At 39.9% G+C, this 20,390-nt stretch overlaps 1 protein-coding gene and 1 pseudogene across 2 annotated transcripts in view; one reads left to right on the top strand and one right to left on the bottom strand.

Annotated features, from left to right (window-relative positions):
- Tbck (TBC1 domain containing kinase) overlaps nt 1-20,390 on the bottom strand; it is a 153,758-nt gene that overhangs the window by 43,926 nt on the left and 89,442 nt on the right. For both annotated transcript variants that reach the window (XM_031375551.1, XM_031375552.1), the window contains exon 23: nt 14,077-14,252. In XM_031375551.1, coding sequence (XP_031231411.1) covers nt 14,077-14,252 — 176 coding nt within the window. The remainder of the gene's footprint in view (nt 1-14,076; nt 14,253-20,390) is intronic.
- LOC116094598 lies at nt 151-272 on the top strand (annotated as a pseudogene).

The raw sequence follows: 20,390 nt of genomic DNA, 5'->3' as shown, positions 1-20,390 counted from the left end.
ATTTCTGAGTTTGAGGCCAGCCTGGTCTACAGAGTGAGTTCCAGGATAACCAGGACTATAAGGAGAAACCCTGTCTCGACCACCCCCCCCCTCAGAAAAAAAAGATCTTCATATCTCTCTTCTGGTGTAATGTAGCTTAAAATGTGATAGTAAGCCCCTAGTGGTATAGCTGCTGTGTCACTGTGCATCAGTAGATGGTAGTGACGAGAGAGGCTGTGTCTAAGCTCAGTATTGTGACCTATGACCAGATGAATGATTAGTAGCCTAACATTCCCTGAAAAAGGCAAGCCTGAGATGACCACCAGTCTAGCACCTGGGGGCCCAGACTGGGAGCCAGCCTGAGATGACGATCAGTCTAACACAGCACAGGCCTCTAAGGGCTCCCAGGGCAGGGAGCGAGAAGCCCTGCCTAGGACCAGGGCCCCTGGCAGAAGTGAGCCTGACGGCACAGCCTCAAATGGGGCTACTTGGGCAGGCCTGGGCAAGGAGTGAGCCCAAGATGTCCACCAGATGGGCAGTATGGGGTCCGGACAGGGAGCTAGGCTGAAATGACCAAAGTTGGGCACCGTGCAGACCTGGGGTTGGGGGTAGACCGTGTCTGAGATTACCCCTGCCCAGTGTCATAATGTACCAACAGGCACAGCACTCCTGAGACCACTCCTGAGATGACCCCAGGCACTCAGTGACTCTGAGCACCATTGAGAGGAGCAAGTAAGTGGTGGAGAAATAGAAGAGAAAGAGAAACAGAAGGATGTGGGCACAAGGAAGGGAGGCAGACCTGGAGACTGGAGAGTAGTGAAGAACAGCTGGTGTGAGTAGCTGTTGGTGCCACCTGGGAGCACAGTACGGTCTTGGCCTGTGCTGCCCTTAGGACCCACATCTGGGCCATTGGTCCTGCAGCAACAGGGGTCTGTTACCACCTAAGGCCAGGTGGACATCCCTGGACTGGGGTGTTGCCCAGGGATATGTTGATCTGAGAGCTATGCAGAACTAGCCTCATCCCTTGCCTGGGAATCATGGGAAATCTAGCCCTGGGGCCATGAGAGCAAGAGAGCGCCCCTGCCCCTAGCCATCTGCAGTACTTGGGAAAGCAGACCTCGGGGTGTGAGCATAGGAGAGGGGGCTCGGCAACCTGTGTGCCTTGCAGCAGCATAGGCAAGAGAGATATACTTTTCCTTCCCTCTCCCCCCTTACCACCTACGGCAGGAAAGAGCTGGCCCTGGGTTTGTGAGAGCAGGAGATCTGTTCCTGCCCCTTACCTGCTGCAGCACTTGGGGCAGGGTGCTCTCCACCTCACCTGGGCAGCACATAGAGCTGGCCCTGGATGTGCGGGGTGTGAGTGCAGGAGAGTCATCAGGCTGACCAGCTCAGATACCTGTTTGAGTTGGTGCAAACCATCATCTACCCCACTGATGAATTGCTGGAGTTCATGAAGGGGCCAGTCCTACAGATCCAAAACTACAGGATCTCCACGACACAGAGCAACCACAGGATAGCTGAGAGAAGTCCCAGTGAGGATCCAGTATTAGCAGAAGCCAGAGGCCTCATACCAGACCAATGACTCATGTCAACAAACATTTGCAAGCAAATAAGTATGGACAAAAGGGTGTACTATGGGGCACACACAGCTTCCAGACAAAGATTTTTTCTCAGTTGGGGGCTAGGTGGCAAGAGCAGAGAGCAGGTATGAGGAGAGGGAGGATGAGTGAGATTGGGGCGCATGATGTGAAATCCATAACCAATAAAAAGTAAAGGGTAAAGTAAAATAAAAATAAAGGTAAAGTAAAATAAAAATAAGGGTAATAATAAGCAATCTAAGACAAGGAAATATTGATAAAGGTTACAGGCAATCTTTTTGTGATGAAGTAAATCTTTAAGATACTATATTGTCTATAAAATGTAAACATGTAATTTGATACATATATCCTGTTAATATTTAAGAATTATTTTTGCAAATTATGAGATGTTTAAGTGTACATAAATTTTACTTATAGAAATAAAATCGCTCCTCTATTTTAAAAGCAGAGAGTAATTAATTGGCTAAAATGCACCGGGCAGGACAGAAATCACATGATATCCTACATAAGCCAATACAGAAAAGCCATTTGACAACCTCCAGCATCCCTTTATGATGAAGGCCCTGGAGAAACTAGGTCTTATGTGAAGAATTCAATGCAATAAAGGCCATCTATGACAAAACTGGGTTCTATCAAAAAACAGGCTAAGCAAGCCATGTGGAGCAAGCAGAACTCCTTCATGGCTTCTGTTTCAGCTCTTGCCTCTAGGTTCCTGCCTTAAATTCCTTTGATGATTGACTATGATGTGGGACAGTAGAAAAATAAACCCTTTCCTCCCACCCCAAACCAAAGGAAAAAACCTGCACAGTATTGGCAGAAAACCAGATACAAACATGATGCAATAGACTAGAGACCAAGACGTAAGTCCACATAGCTGTAGCCACCTAGTTTTTGACAAAAAAAGAAAAGGCGAAAAAGGTACACTGGTGAAAAGAGCCTCTTCAGCAAGCTGTGCTGGGAAAACTGAACATATACACATAGATGCAAAGCTAAAGCCCGAAACACTGAAACTGCTATAAACATGTCAGGAGGGTACATCTCACTATACAAGCTGGAGAAATGACTCAGTGGATAAAGGTGGTTGCTGCGGCGCCTGGCTACCATTGACACCTGGAACCCATATTGTGGGAGGGAATCAACTCTTGGAGCTGTCCTCTGATCTCAACATGTACATGTGGTATATGTGTCCACACATACTTCCACAGACACTAAGCAAATACGTGCAATGAAAAAGTTTTGAAGCTTTACGATACTAAAATTAACTTAAAAGGAATGCTAAAAAACAAAAAGACATCTTTTTTTTTCCCCAAAAATTACATACCAAAATTTCCTATGTGTAAATTTATTTGTAGTGCAATTAGGATTTTAATAGCTTCTTGGTATGGAAAAAGAAACTAAAAAAGATGATGTAATTGAAAAATAACAAAAATATGCGTATAAATCTGGCTTGCCATAAAGGGATATTTAGAATAAAAAAGAGTAATTTAGTTTGTCCAAGAAAATAAACATCTTCATATTAAACTAGCCATTTGATAAATAAAAAAGTTTAATAGTTTGTTAGTTTGACTTGATTGTCCCTTGGTAAGTGGTCGTTTTGTTTGATTCCTGTAGGACTTCTGAATCGTAACTCTCTCTCTCTCTCTCTCTCTCACACACACACACACACACACACACAAATAACAACGTTAGATAAACTTGATTCATTGGGGCTTGAAAGAATGGGAAACCCCTCCTTGAAGGAATTCTCTCAGGTGTGTGAGCTGCAGTTAAAGCTCTGGTTTCACTTTTCTTATGGCTTCAGTCTGTGTGAGGATGTGTACAAACAGGCTAAATAACATCAAAATTAAAATTTTATACTAGGTTTAAATGTGATTTTTGAACTCATGTCACAGAAATTGTTTATTTACTTATCTTATATGGATATCTTATATGAAGTACTGAGGGGGCCTGAATAAATGGGACACTTATGCCCTGAAATTTGAAAATCATTTAGGCTTCCTGGATCCTGTGTATAGTGGTGTCTCTTGTTGCCACCCTGACTGTAGAACTGTGCCAGAATCTGTTTCCCTTTAAATGTCACAGAATGCCAGTGATTCATGAAATGACATCCCTGAACTTTGAGGTTGTGTAAGGAACATCTCTGTGCAAGACCCCAGATATTCATTAGCGAGCTGGAGTCAGGCTGCTGTGCCCATCACTGTCCACAGAGAAAATGTATTCTGTAGACTCACTGGTGGAAAAACATTGCTAGAAGCTCTGTGTCAGATCAACACTGAGTTAAATCAGGCTGCTCAGGGAAACTGCCACCACTGCAGCCTTCCCTGCAACTTCATGTGGGGATGCTAATTGCACTGTGAGAACTGCCTGCTGCCTGTGGAGACATACCCCTGTCTCATGTCAGCTCAGCTGCCAGTCTGGAACAAGCCTTCTTCGGATACTCTACCCTATATCATGCCAATGTTACTTTCGCCAAAAAGAAAATAATTCATTTTTCGTTTTCCATTAAGACCTCTCTCATGATTCTGCTTCTATCATCCCCACCCCCAATCCTCATCAGCACAATGTATTCTATAATTCTCCTGGTACATGTTTTGTCTGACCATGGGCATACTTTCTGTGCTCATTTCACTGTGGCATTTACAGGACACAGCTGTATTCAAAAGATCCTTGTATACAGTGGGAAGGGAGAGCTGGGTTTACACCGGGATGTGTTAGAGTGACCACATCGAGGGTTATAACAAATACAGCAAGCACTTTGATATGCCACTACAAGTTCTCATTTCTCCAAGATAATTTCACAAAATGATAAAAGTACATGTTTAAAAAGATAGTGAAAAGTACCAACTATAATTTCTAAGTTTTAGATGGCTGCAGGGAAACAATTAGATGTTTTTAAAAATGAGGAGCATATGAAGATTCAATGGGAAAAGCAATAATGAACATGCACCCCTAATTTACAGCTCCTTGACCTGGAAAGTGAGGCATATTCTTAAGTTATTTGGTTACAATATTTACTTAAATGTCTTATTTCACAAAGAATTTGAGCTAACTTTTAGTTCAACTTACACTCTAATACATGCTTTATTTTTTATCCTGTCCTGATACATTATTTCCATCTGCCAAAATAGTTTTCTGGTGTACTGAATTAAGTGATACCGAAATCTGGAATTGATACTGGAGAAAGGATGTTTATATAAAATGATAAAAATCTTGCTAACTCTAACTTGAGGAGCTCGGTTTTAAATAACAACTGGGTTCAAAAACCAAAGAACACAGTTGTAAATGAGGCATGACAGACACTGCAGGTTTTCTTCCTCTTTGTTCTCCTGATTCCAAACCAATTTCTTCATGTCCATGTACTTACCAAGGTACTTAGAACAGATACAGTTCACATTAATGTGAAATGAATCAGGTAATGAGCATGTGCTCAAGAAATATCTGCTAAAAGAATAAATATTATCCAAAATTCACCTTAATGATGAGAGAGAGAAAAGAAAAAGAATATTCCCTTCTTAGGATAAAACAAAAACCTTTGGAACATGGTGGACTAGGAGCCCCATCAGAAGGAGTACTGGATAACAGTTTAGGGAATAAACTAGGGAATAAAGGGAACAAGAATAATTTACAGTTAATCAGCTACTTCTCCAGGTTCAGGCTCTGCTGCTGGTCAACAAACCTCTGCTACAATTAGACATGGACTTTTTCTACCACCAGACTGGCCTTGCTTGCTGCATTCTACTCCAAGAAAACTAGACTGAGAAAAAACTGCAAAAGTAGTGCTAGTATGGATTTGAAAGAAGGGGCTGCCAGCAACTACTGCCAGGGCTTCTATCAACGTGCCAACAGGGAAAAGTGGGAACTAAACACAAACGTCAATCAGTGTGCTTTGGGCATCAGACAACCAGCCATCCCTGACCTGTGGGGCAGGTCAGCAACCACAGTGGGGCAGAATTTGCCTTAGTTGTTCACAGCCCACAGTCCACAGCCAACAGAAAAGACCCAAGAAAACCTACATGCAAAGGGAACTGGAAGCCCATAAGAGAAGAAGAGCTCCCTTTAAAAGCATGCTCCAACATGTAATAAGGACACATGCTTAACTGTGTTCATAGCCATATTTATAATAGCCAGAAACTGGAAACAACCCAGATGTCCCTCAACAGAGGAATGGATACAGAAAATGTGGTACATCTACACAATGGAGTACTACTCAGCTATTAAAAACAATGAATTTATGAAATTCTTAGGGAAATGGATGGATCTGGAGAATATCATCCTGAGTGAGGTAACTCAGTCACAAAGGAACAAACACGGTATGTACTTTGCTGATAAGTGGATATTAGCCCAAAAGTTCGGAATACCCAAGATTCAATTCACAGACCATATGAAGCCTAAGAAGGAAGACCAAAATGTGGATGATTCAGTGCTTTTTAGAAGGGTGAACAAAATACTCACAATATGAAGTAAATATGGAGACAAAGTGTAGAGCAGAGACTGAAGGAAAGGCCATCCAGAGACTGCCTCACCTGGGGATTCATCTCATATACAGCCATCAAACCCGGACATTATTGTGGATGCTGGGAAGTGCTTGCTGATAGAAGCCTGATATGGCTGTGTCCTGAGAGGCTCTGCCAGAGCCTGACAAACAGAGGAGGAAGCTCACAGCCAACCACTGGACTGAGCTCAGGAGTCCCCAGTGGAGGAGTTGTAGAAGGGACTGAAGTAGCTGAGGGGGTTTGTAGTCCTACGGAGGGAGCAACACTGTTAACAGGCCAGACCCTCCAGAGCTCCTGGGGAATGGACCACCAACCAAAGAATACACATGGAGGGACCCATGGCGCTGGCCACATACATATGTGACAGAGGATGGCCTTATTGGACATCAGCGGGAGGAGAGGCCCTCGGGCCTGAGGATGTTCGATGACCCAGTGTAGGGGAATGCTAGGGCGGGAGGATGGGAGTGAGTGGTTGAAGGAGCACCCTAATAGAGGTAGGGGGAGGGGAATGTTATAGGGGGCTTCCGAAGGGGAGACCTGAAAAGGGGAAAACGTTTGAAGTGTAAATAAAGAAAATATCCAAGAAAAAAAAATTGATCATGTTAATATTAAGTGACTTGGCTTTCTGTACTCTACACCTGAAACACATTTCCTTTTCCAAATGCTTTGAAACTATTATGGCACAGAAGATACATCTGAAATGACTGCAAGTCCACTTTTGTATATACAAACTAAAAATGATACAGCTTTCAAATAAGAGTAATACAAAAATACCAATTTGTGTTACAGCCATTAGTACGATAAGAGACACTACTCCTACACAAAATGTTGTCCACTGATTTGGTTTTGTATAAGAAATAATAGATAAAAATTTATGAAAACATAAGGACTGTATACCAGCATTAAAAAAATCACCTTTACTTAGCATATGAGGTATTTTTTATTTCAGAATTTGTTTCATAAGACTTTCTCAATAAAGATATAACCCTCTGATTAAAAAAAAAACATATGGAGCACAGCCTAGATGAGGATCAGAGAGAAACAAACAAACAAACAAACAAACAAACAAATGGTGGGTCCATGAACAAAAGGCATTCGGGCCAGTGATCTCATTTTCTGACCATCTCCATCCTATTCTCCTCCCCTACCACAGCTGTTCTTCATCTCCAGCGAGTCCATTATCTTCTACCTCCACCCAGCAGCCTCTCTCTACAGCTAAGTCTTACTTATACAGTACAGCAGGGCATAGGAGGCCAACACTATCCCCTACTGTTAGTGCCTTTTAAATGATTCTCTCTTTTCTTTCTCCTTTTCTTCTTTTCTCTCTCTCATACCCATTCCTCTTACTGTCTATTTCCTGAAGCTCAGACACTGACCTGGTTTACAATATCTGGGCATATGTCTTACCTCTCTTTAAAAGTTTAATGCTAACCAAAGCTCCCACACATCTACCCACTTTTTTTTCTGTCTCAATTATCTTAATTCCCATGAATGTCTCTCCTCTACTTCCCTCTAAAAACCCAACATTTCTCACTAGCCTTACTGTCATTGCTCACCCTTCCCTTCCCTTTCTCTCATATGAATGCATTAGCACAGGCAGTACCAATGAGTCCTTTACTCCCTAAACTAACGTGTACTTAGCAAGTGTCTGTTTCCAGTTACTCACTATTCTGTCTAGTCATACTGGGTTAACTACTGGGTAGTGACTGTTGCTGTGGGAGACTGGAGACAGTTTGTAGACTAGAATACCAGTCTACCAGATGAAAATGTCACAACTGTTCTATAGCCCACTCTCTGTTTAACACTATAAGCACATCCAATGAAAGAAGAGATGCATCCTGAATTAAAAGAAAAAAATCAACAGCAAGAAATCTTAAGCAATAACCTAACCCAGATCCCAGAGCAACACTACAAGGAACATGAAAAAACCAAGACTTGTTTCCTTCAAAAGCTGTCAATCACAAACTACTGAACATTGATCAAAATGACTTAGACAAAATCCCAGGGAAATTCAAAATAATGATTACAATTATGATAGGACAGATCCAAGGACTTCAATATTTTCTAGGAGAATATAAAGAGTTGAATAAAAGAATGAAGTCAATTTGATATGTTATAATTTCATATTGTAATTTAACACATTTGAATACACTGTAGAAAAGAAAGGTCAAGCTACAGACTAAGAAGAACCCATCAGAATAACAACAGACTTTCAATTTAAACCACAAAAGCAAGAGCATAAACAAATATATTTCCAACTTTGAAAGATCACAATTGCAAGCCCACTCTAATATACCCAGCTGAACTGTCATTAAAAAAAAAAAGCATAGTATAGGAATTCATGACCATCAAGTTCTCTGTAGAGGACACTGGCTTGCAGTCTAAAAGAAATATGAAATCTGTGTAGTATCCTGGATTTGGAAAGAGAGTCTCATATGTTATACATTCAACACCTAAGGTGCTACAGTCAGGGCCCATCTTGAGATGTGACCTAATGTCTGATTTTGAACTCCACTAGGAGTTATAAACTCCTAAATATTTCCATTGTTGGGACTCCACAGACATTATGTTGCACTGACTTGGAGAAAATGAACAGATACCTTGTGAACTCCACCTGTACAATGGGTGAGCTGAACTGTAGAAGGTAACAACCTTTATACAGAGGGGATAGAAAGTACCACTGTGACCACAGTTCTCTGCTTCTAAGCCCAAGGTTCTGGCTAGCTCCCTGTGAACTCATGTCAGTGGCGGCACCAAAGCCAAGTACCCAGCCGTTTCTTGTCTTGGTCTTACTCTACCATGCTACACTGGCAGTTATAGACAAAGTGCAGAGGTGATCCTATAGTTTCTACTGCCACCTGGTTTTCAGGGCCCTGAACAACTCAAGCCCCAACCATTACCCTTCAGCAGCAAACACTGCTTCTAAAGATGGAAAACTCCCTAGATCCAGCTGTTACTCCAAACTTGGGTGCTCATACCAGGCAAGGCAAGAGCCTTGACAAGTACTGCTGCCAGCAAAGAGTAACACCGAGGTTTCCGTTTGCCACCCCAGCAGTACAACTATCATTTCTATACCATGTCTAACAATCTAGTAAAATTATGAGCACCGCAGGAGTACTGCTCTGGGTTCTTACCCCTGCTAGACTGAAAGGCAAATGCTCTAGGATTCTTATCACTGCTAGGGCTGCTGGCAGAGGGCCTTGCTACACAGCTAGAACAACAGCGCTTGATGAAAGTGTGATCACCTGATAGGGTCCACTATTCCCATGTGTGAGTAAATATACAGTGAGTGCCTTGTGGCCATGGCTATCAGCACTGTACCTGCTTAAGCTCATGTCCCCACTTGTATGGCTCATAGGATAGTGGGTTTCTTATTCCACCTTAGTCTGCACTGTACTGAGAGTCATTAATCAAAGCCCAAGGAGCTACAGTGAAACCACACAATAGTCCCAATTTAGAAATATAGCTAGAACTGTATTCAGTCTGATCCATCTGATAGAAGAAAATCTCAATGCAGGAGCACAGGAAAGATGAAAACTCAAGGCACCATGCTTCTAAAGGCACATATCACACTCTTTAATAACTGATTTCACACCTGCACAGATGAAATACACCATAAAAACATTTTAAATAGTCATTTAAAAGCTGAATGAAATCCATGAGAAAAAAATAACCCATTAAATGAAATTAGAAAGATAATTGAGATATTAATGAGAAAGTCAGCAAAGAGACAGAATTTTGAAATTCTTAGAAGTAAAGAGCTAAATCAGTCACCTATATGTATATATGTACACACACACACACACACACACACACAGAGAGAGAGAGAGAGAGAGAGAGAAAGAGAGAGAGAGAGAGAGAGAGAGAGAGAGAGAGAGAGAACAAGCATTACCAAACCACAAAGGTAAATAGGAAAGGATAAAAGAAGAAAGAGATCTCAAAAAGAGATAACAGACAGGAGTGAGTCTTTACATATCAATAATAATGAATGAAAAAGAACTGAATTCTTCAATTAAAGGACTCAGAGTGGCCATTTTCCCTATTCACCCGAGGGCTGAGAACTAGAATGTGTAGAGAACACACAGAGGAAGGAGGGCAGATGCCAGTGCAGAGGCTTTGTGCACTGCTGATGTGAGCATTCTAATCAAATGAGGTTTAGTTGGACTCATGTCAGTATTTTACTCGATACTTTATTAGTTAGCAAGAAAAAAATCACATATTTGTGGTTTTCCTTGCACTGTACTATGAAGTGATCTACTTTATTTAAAAGTATATGAGTAACTGTACATGTTGATGTACACCTAGTAACACTGAAAAAAAATAGTGAAATCTTGAGAAGCTTGACTTTAGAGTACTGTGCGAAATAAATTAACATAAAGACGAATTATCCAGGGCACAAAACATTTTAAAGTAAATTTGCTAAAAAAGCAGTTTGCAAGTTATACTGAATTAATTAGCTTGTTTCAACTCTTAAATGGAAATAAAAAATAACACATTAGAGATTAGTTTAAGGGAAGAAAATGTCCCTGAAAACCTGCAAACTATAAAGCTCAGTGAGATCATTTTTTCAATTGTTCAAAGTACATAAAGTTTATTGTGAGATTAAATTTTTATACTCTAGTGTTTATACTTGACTTTTAGAAGTGATTCCATCATAAAGTATAAAAATGTTTAAAAGACTCTAATCAACATGTGAAGCATTGCTTATACGTTGAAGACTATTCAGTGTATATTTTCCTCATGACAATAGCAAGCAGTTACCATTATGTAAATGAAAAAACTTATTTTTTTAAAATCTTGGGCTACTATATGTGTTCCTAATCAGGTTATCATGAAAAACAAGAATAATTCTTGCTTCTTCACAGACTGCATATAACTAAGTTATACTACTTATAAATAAATGAATATGCTGATCAAATTTGTCAAAGAGATTTAAAAAATCTAAAAGTTAACTACCATCTTTTTCTAAAAAGTATATTCAGTCAAAAAAAAAAACCCAAAACAAAACAAAACAAAACCCCAAAAACCCCAAACCTGCCCCTTTCAACCTTGTGGCTAGGATTGCGCAGTTGGCTAATGCTTGCTGTGTAAACAGAAGGAGCAAGTCCCATCAGGAGCATCTGAAGAGCTAGCTCATGTGGTGCATTTGTGATCCCAGCACTGGCAATGTGGATGGAGGAGTATAGCTTGCTGGGGCTAAACCTCGCAAGCTCCAGCCCCACCCAAAATATGATGGAACACTAGCTGGTCTCCGATCTCTGCATTCACACACCCCAAATGAAAATCCACTTCATCATATTCATCGAAATTTCATACCTTTACTTACTATTTTCTTCAATTAGAAAACTATGACCCAAATTCTCAAGCAGACTTTTTTTTTTTTTTACTATTTAAGGAAAAACTGGATGGGAGAGATCTTGGCAGGACATGAAATAATTCCTTTGGCAATTCTTTAGTGGTTTGAAAGTCAGAATGGTATTAAAACTAAGAAGTAAAGGTCAAAGTGAAATTTTAAACTGAAATTACTAGGGTACAACTGCCAGGAAGATTCCTTCTTTAGGAGGCTGCCTCCAACTCTCCCGTGGCCTTCTGTTTGTGAGTTGTGAACGTACAGTGGTAATACCGCAGCCAACATTGTGAAGACACGGGAACCCAGGAACATGGCCTGAGTCACACTGGCAACTCGGCTTCAGAAGATTAGTGCCATAAAGTTCCGTAGAGTTTACAATGGTAAAAGTTTTAGCCTTTAGTTACCAAGCATGTGAAAGAAATTGTTACCAGTTGAAATTCTTGGTATATATCATACACGGAGTTAGATACTGTGTATGTTATTTGTAAAATGACTTTGGTAAGCCTAAGTATTATGATGTGGGAATCTTGCCAACTTGCCTGGACTAAGAAATGCACAAAAGGGCGAGAAGTATACTGCTTGGTGTGTTTGTGACACTTCCAGAGATGAATGAATTACACCACGGGTGGGTTCATATGCTGGCATTACTGAGAGGTGGGAAGGACAGCCGCAGGGCCAAGATGGAGGAAGCAAATCACTAGGACTGTGTCTTGCCTGACCTCTCTCTTTAACCCCCTTTTCTGCTTCCTTGCTTATCATATGGACTACTCTGTTCTACACAGCCCCCGGAGAGAATGGACCAACACCTTTGAAACCGCAAGCCAAAAATCAATCTTCATTCTTTGAGTGTCTCTGTATTTTGCCACAAAAATAAGGTCAGTAACACATGTGTTTGCATATATAAATAGGTAAGTGTGGAGACTGTGGTTTATTCAATATTATGTGACAGTAAAACAGGCAGGGTCAAAATTTGAAGCCAACTCTATGAAACAGTGCACATGGTTTTCCTACTGTAAAAGAGTTCTAAAGAATTAGACACAAGCTGGGCATGGTAATGTAGGACTTTAAACTCAGCACCTAGGAGGCAGAGGCAGGAGGATCACTGTGAGTTCCAGGCTAACCAAGACACATAGTCCTTATCTCAACAATAAAAATGAAAACAAACAAACAAACAAAACATGATGGTATGACATTACATGAGTCTAAACTGAAATTATCCTGATTTTGATGAATATCAGCACAGATTTTTTTCTATCTACTTTCCTTTATATTAACATTTAAATTTGAACCTTAAAAACAGGAAAGAGGACCAAATCTCAGATTAAAAATATTTTATATAGGGGCTGTAGAGATGGCTCAGTGGTTTGAAGCACTGGCTGCTCTTCCACAGGACTGGAGTTCAATTCTCAGCACCCACATGGTAGCTCCCAGTCATCTATAATTCATGTTTCATGGGATCAGACACATTCTTTTGACCTCTGGGGGTATGAGATATATATGTGGTATACATACACACAAGGAGGTAAAACATTCATACATATAAAATATCCATACATATAAAATAAAAAAATAATTTTAGAATGACATAAAATATTTACCTTTTATCACAATAAATGGCAATTATCCCCTTGGGAGGCTTACTTGACCTTTGGGAGACTAATGAAAGTATTTACGTCCTAGTGTGGGTCCTTATTCTTATCTCTTGAGATTCCTTAGTAACTTACCATAACCTTTCCCATATATACCCATGTAGCTGGTGTCTTTCCCTCACCCAGATCTCTGTCTGTTGTTAAGAAATACAGGGCGGGAGAGATGGCTCAGTGGTTAAGAGCACTGACTGTTCTTCCAAAGGTTCTGAGTTCAATTCCCAGCAACCACATGATGGCTCACAACCATCTACAATGTGATCTGATGCCTTCTTCTGGTGTGTCTGAAGACAATTACAGTGTACTCATACACAATAAATAAATAAATAAATAAATAAATAAATAAATAAATAAATCTTAAAAAAAAAAGAAATACAAATTGGCTGCAATGGGAAATGGGAAAACATAGATGCATCCAGGTATTTGGAACATATGAAAAAATCATAAAAAAGGTCAAGAGGTAAAAAGGTGGATTCATGCAAAAATATACAACTATAAACAAGTCTAATTATGAAAAATCTTGTTTAACAAGTCAGCGTTTGAAATGTCTTATCATTAGACTGTTCCATTTTATACCTTTTTGCCTCCCAAGTGCTGGGATTAAAGGTGTGCGCTACCACTGCCCAGCAAGTGGGATAGTTTTCTCAACATCATTTCCCTGGTCATGAACAAATAAGTTCCTATTATATCAACAACTCTTAGCATTGGTGTATTTTAAGAAATATTCCTTTGCTTTGGTGATCTCATATAACAAGTTGGTGCATTACAAGCTAGTACACTTATGTAGAAAATAAAACGAAGCTTGCCGTCAGAGGAATATGTCCCAACAACCTTCATTACTATACATCAAAGGAGACAGAGGTCTTCTGAACTAACCATGCGAACATAACCGTATACTAGGCAATCACTACACTGAAAGAACACGAGTGACAGTGTTAGTGACACTAACGATGGTTGGACACTCCAACAGCCCATCTCTTAGGATTTCGGTCATATCTGCTGATACATACCAGGTCTGACTTTGGAGGATCTGTACACTCAGCAGAGAAGTAAGGCGCTGAGCTTCGCACTGCACTACTCTCAGAGGCCGGCTTTGGAGGCTGAGCATACTGTCTGTATGTAGCACTCTTAGGAGTCCAGCAAAACAGATTCACCGACTCGCGTACACAACGTTCAATGTCAATTTCTAGGTTGAAAATACAAAGAGAGAAAATCTATAGAATTTAGACTGCATTGTTAATAGAGTTTTTTTCTAAATTCGTATGAGATGAAAACTAAATAGAAAGGATCACAACAAAAAACAATATAGATATTACTGTGCACATTAGTGATTGGAAAGGTAAGGGACATTTGGTTATTATTACATCATCATATCTGTATTTAAATATGTATTTAAATATTATCTTATTTTGTGTGGGATTTATTTGACATTATTTATATATGCATGAACATTTTTGTGTATTTCAATATATCATCTAAATACTATAAAATTCATTTCATTTAACAATCTGATACATTTATAAGGTATTTTGCAAGGTAAAATAGAGACTTAGATGTAGGGATCATTAGACAAAAGACTCAGATGTTGACTAACCACAGCCTGTAGCTTTGAGTATAACTCAAACTTATACTGCTTTTTAGTAACTAAATATAATATACTCAGAGAAAGGTGATCAAAACACCAATCTAGACATTTCCCATAATTTATAATTTCTTGAGTTAAATGAGCTTCTATGTAGAGATACAATGCACTCAAGGATTTAAAATGATTTTTAAAAAGAAAAATTTTCATAGATTTATTTTCTTTCATTCCTCAGCTTTGAGGCAGAGGCAATGGATGGATGTGTTCATTACTACTGCCAATCACTGTTTTTGATTGGACTGTAGCCAGGAGGCCAACAATTCTGATGAAGAATTAATCATTTCTAGATGAGGAAGGTAGAGCACAGCAGTGAAGTCCCATATGATGGAGAGGGGTCCAGCACTGGCTTTATTCATTCCTAAAGCCAGAAAATGGAACTAGTCTCACTTTGTCCACAGTTCCATCATGACGGTTCAGATAAGCAATAGATTAAAGATGTGTTTAAAATCCAAAAATGTAAGTTTCCTGCGCTTTTTAAGGAGAAGTGGAGACAGGCACAAACTAGATTTGGTGGATGGTGTGTGTTTACTGACTAGACTGGACATCTTTAAATGACAAAGCACACTTCTGACTGGGGCTGGCAGAGGTGGCTGTCAGGGCTGGAAGGCTATTTAATCCCCACCCCCTCCTCTTGCTTGCTCTTGCTATTTCCTCAGCTATGTGTTTCCTGCACTGATGTTCAACCTCCCCACACAGGCCCAAAGGCAGCAGAGTCAAGAAACCACAGACCCAAAGCTCCAAATCTGTGAGCCGACATGAATATTCCCTCTTTTTAAGCAGTGTATCTCACGTGTTTTTTGTTGTAGAGGATAGATTGCTAACAGGTGCCTGCTGTATGGACTTGGGATTGTTTGCCATCACAAAGTGGAGAATATTTGGAGGAGAGAAAACAGCATTTATTGGGTCCCTACTACATGACACGGCTTTCTAGTGTATGTTCTTGGTCCATTTAATTTTCACAATGATCCCAACGTCAGGTCATCCCTACTCCAGCCATTTTTGCTGGAGGAATGAGCTAAGACACTAGGAAGCAAGGCGACTGTTAGGTGAGTTGCCTAGGTAGGATGCCTGCGCTACTAAAAGATCATACAGGTATCCTGACTCATTAGGTTTGGAATATAAACAGCAGTTCTGGAAAGGCCAGCCACTCATTTAGGCATTACTTTATCTGCTCTTAGCGATTTTTTGCCAACTTCCACAGCTGCACAAAAATGTCAGATTTTAGATCCACACTCTCCATGTTATTCCTGACATACAATTATATAAAGAGTTAAACAAGATTTGAGACATGAGTGAATTTATTTCAACATGATGCCAGTACAGTGAAATATGTTTTTAAACATTTCCACCTTACCAACCTGAAAACAAACACCAACTACAAGAAAATAAGATGTTAAGAGTTGTCCCCGCAGGTTTACAAGGAACTAGGAACAATTTATTTTAGAAATCTTTCAATTATAATAATTGAGATTAAATACTTAATAGCTAAAGTGAGGAAATGATGTTATATAAATTTTGTATATTTAGTACTATGGCATCCCTAAAGAAAAAGAATTTCAGTTCATACATTTTGTATCCCCAGTCTTCAAATCAGTTTGACACATCTGTCATCCAGAAAAGCTTCAATCAAGTCAGTGATCCATAGCAGCAGCAGGGCTGCACCCTGTCACTGCAAGGAAAATGCCAGTCTCCACCTGACTCCGGAGCTCTGCAGTACTGCATACTGTGCAGCGAACCCTGAAAGGCTGCGGTGGTGGGCACCCCATCCAATGGTGGCTGTCCCTTTCTCGTTCATCCAACTTATCTATCTCCTAATTTTCCCATAATTAAAGTATAATGCAAGCGTATCTTATAAACTATCAGATATGTAATCATTCTTATAGACCAATTTCTCATCCACAAAACCAGCATTAAAAAAAATCTTACATTTGTAAATAAAGCACGAATCAAGCTTTGAATAAAGACTAGAAGACTTTTGTGTGTGTGTGTGTGTGGCTGAGTGAAATAACTTTTCTAACTCTCACTTCCTTCATCCTCACTGATCAGTATCATATCACTTAGAGAAACTGAAATCTCTTTAATATGATAAACACATATCTCATGTTTCCTATGTGAGCAGAGGCAGATTTAAAAAGCTGTTTCTCTTGAAGCCCTTGCTTCTTTCGTCTTGTCTTGAAGCCCTTGCTTCTTTCGTCTTGATAGGAACAATGGCTGTTTAGGTCTACTGAATCCCTGATGTCTGACATTCTTTCATTATCATGCAAGGCTTTTTTTTTTTTTCTTTTGGCTTTCCTCTATATTAATTTTTTTTTGGAACAGGGCGTAAGACATTCATTTTCTTGAATTACTTCATCTTGGTAGGAGTCTCCTCACTTTCCAAGAGTCCTTTTTGAGAGGGTACACAGCTGGCAACACACCTTTTGTATCTTTATTCTGCCTGAAGGTGGTTTCACTGACCATAGCGCCTCAGGGTTGAATCTACTTCCTTCGAGTTATGAAGGGATCTACTGTCTTCTTTAAGAAGTCAGGTCAAAATTGAATTTGAGAAAACTGGCATGATTTACTCCTTTTATGTGCTCTCAGGATCTTGTGCTTTCAAATTTCATAATGATATAATAATAATATCTATTTAACAGAGAAGTGCTTTTTATTAGAAAAAAATTCAAAAGTGTTAAACTTTAAAACTGTTTTAAAGTTGTCAAAAGTAGAGAATTCCTACATTGCCAATATTTTCTGTTCCCAACCCGATTGTGAAGAGAGGAACATTAATGATGTATAAGTGTGGATCTAAGTCTAAAAACTATTTCTCCGTGCGAATAGAAAAGGTTACCTACTGCCCATTTAGTGAGTTCTTACACTATCCAACGTGAATTACTAGTCTTTTTTTTTTTTTTTTTTTTTGGGTTTTTCGAGACAGGGTTTCTTTGAGTAGCTCTGGCTGTCCTGGAGCTCACTTTGTAGACCAGGCTGGCCTCGAACTCAGAAATCCACCTGCCTCTGCCTCCCAAGTGCTGGGATTAAAGGCGTGCGCCACCACTGCCCGGCATATTACTAGTCTTTACAAAGATAATTAATGGCTCAGAAATCATGGAGTTTGCTCAAAATTTGGAGTGAGCTTCCTAATTAGATCTAGAGAGCTACAGTCTTAGATGGAGTTTTAAAGATTTTAAACCAGACACACATGAATAAAGAATAAAACCAAATTAAAAAAATAAAACCCATCAGATATTAACACTTTGTAATAAGGCTAAGCTCTTTAAAGGAAAATGATAAAAGCTAGACTGTAATTTCTGTTTATCAATATCAACTATACAATTAACAATAATTTGTAAAGCAGAAAATGTAATATTTGTTTCTCATGATAGAGAAACAAATAAAAAGGAATGGAGCAACAATTATCTAGATATTGGACTTGACTGATAAGGGTACTAATGTAATTGTGAATATGTCAAGGGTTAAAAGAAGAATGTACCCAAGGCAAGTTGAAAAATGTAAAACAAAAGAAAACGGAGGAGGAAGGAAGAGCAGGGAACATAGAAACACCGTGAGAAGATTCACCACGGCTTTTGTATTGTTCACAGACAATGGTGAACACTGGGGTTAGGACAGGTGTAGCTGTGCTCTGCATCAGCAATACTGTGAGTTATGGAAGACAAGGGAGACGATGAGCTTTACAAAAACCTTACATTTGCCATAACTCTGTGTAAACTGTAGTGAGACACGACAGACCCAGAGGAATGACCAGCATATAACTCAAACGGAAAATGGAAAACCAACAAAGAATTAAGATAACTAAAAACTTTATTAGCTAACTGTTTAGTGTATTTTGGCCACACTCCTATACATGTCTACATTCTCAGTTCAGGCTCCTTTACTTGGGGTCCTCCTCACTAGCAGAGATCTTTTTAGGGTATGTCTGAGGACTCTGTGCTCAGTGCTTTTCCATTTCTAGCCCTTTCTATAAAACCCTGTCTGTCCTTCAAGTTCCTATCACCAAGAGGCACCGTTTGCTAAGCGATAGCTCTTGGCAGCATCTGAAGCCCACAGATCTGCTCATCCATTCACCCCTTGCCTGGCACTTTTCCAGAAGGAGGCATTCAACATGGGTGAGATGGACCTTTCTTCAGTTTCCTGTCTTTCTCACGCTATTTCAGTCATGATTAAAGGTTGACATTATTTTCATGTAGTGCTGTTGCTATAATTCACAATTTCAACATCAGCTCTTCATCTCACCTGAGTTCAGTTCATCTCATTAAAATAAAACTAGAAATCAAAACAAACAGCTCAAGAAGCAAAAGCTCCAAGCATTAAAGCTCTTGTAGGTTGACAGAATGAGGTGAGGAAGACATTAGTTGCTAGCGGAGAAGAGCATCTCTTGGAAGGTAGAAGGTGAGAATTTTCTTGGCTGATAAGATATTCTGTATATTCACTGGGGTGAGATTTACATACATGCTGACACTGTTACAATGCACTGAATTAGATAATGCAAAGCCACACATTTTATGAAAATATGCCTAGATATAGGAAGCAGAAATAATCTTTACACATTTTCCTTTAAAGTTTATGTTTTACTATATTTTTGAAATATACTGTTGGCTAACTCTCTTCCCACTTCTTAGTGAACAGCATTTTGAAGGTGCCTACCTCATCGTCCACACCATAGCTTGAGTGACTTTCCTAAAATGCACATAATACACTCTACCCTTCCTTCTTATCACTTTCAGATCATGTACAAAGCACGGCCAAATTTTTCAGCACACCAAGCAATGTCCCTAACCAGGACCGTGCCAGTGTCACCAATCGTGTCACCACAGCACAGACCTCAACTCTCTCGTCTACTCTTTGCCTCCTACTGCATTAGGGAAGTGTGCAGCTGCACGTCTTGTGCTGTTTTCTAAGTTCCATGTTTCTCTTTATGCTGTACACAGCTTATTTATTTCTAAGTCCCAAGTGTACAATACAAAGCCTGGCAGAGAGGAGAGTCTGCTAAGCATGTGTTGAGTGGATAAGCATAGGCATCCGACGGGGAGCGAGGCGTGTTGAATGGATAAGCATAGGCATCCGACGGGGAGCGAGGCTTCCTTAGCCAGTTTCCATGTGTTGAATGAATAAGCATAGGCATCCGACGGGGAGCGAGGCTTCCTTAGCCAGTTTCGATGTGTTGAATGGATAAGCATTGGCATCCGATGGGGAGTGAGGCGTGTTGAATGGATAAGCATAGGCATCCGATGGGGAGCGAGGCTTCCTCAGCCAGTTCCCATGCTTTGGATGCTTCTTAGCTTGAAACCCTGAAGCAAAGCGGGTAAGTTTTCTCAGTGCTAAGCATTCTTGGATGTTTTCCAGATGGAACTCAACTGTAGCTCTGTCATTTTGTTCTACACCCATCTATTGGTGCTTAGCTTGCTGACACTATTGCTCATGCAGATAAGATCTTTGCATTATTTGTCTCTATATACTCCTCTTCAAATCCATAGATCATGTCTAAGTTGAACAACTTGAAGGGGGCAACAAGCTTTCATGTTTTAGGAGGGGGAGGAACTACTTGATATTTAGAGCATTACAGTCTCCTTAGGCTGTTCTCAATGGCTGTTGTGTCCGAGTCTAACCAATTACAAGTCATCTGCACTCCGATCTTCAAGCTATGCTGATCATTTTATGACTTAAAAATATCTAACAGTCTCC

The sequence above is a fragment of the Mastomys coucha genome, unplaced genomic scaffold, assembly GCF_008632895.1.
Source record: "Mastomys coucha isolate ucsf_1 unplaced genomic scaffold, UCSF_Mcou_1 pScaffold16, whole genome shotgun sequence".
NCBI lineage: Eukaryota > Metazoa > Chordata > Mammalia > Rodentia > Muridae > Mastomys > Mastomys coucha.
The sequence above is the reverse complement of the archived record's forward strand: the minus strand, read 5'-3'. Positions and strand labels throughout refer to the sequence as shown.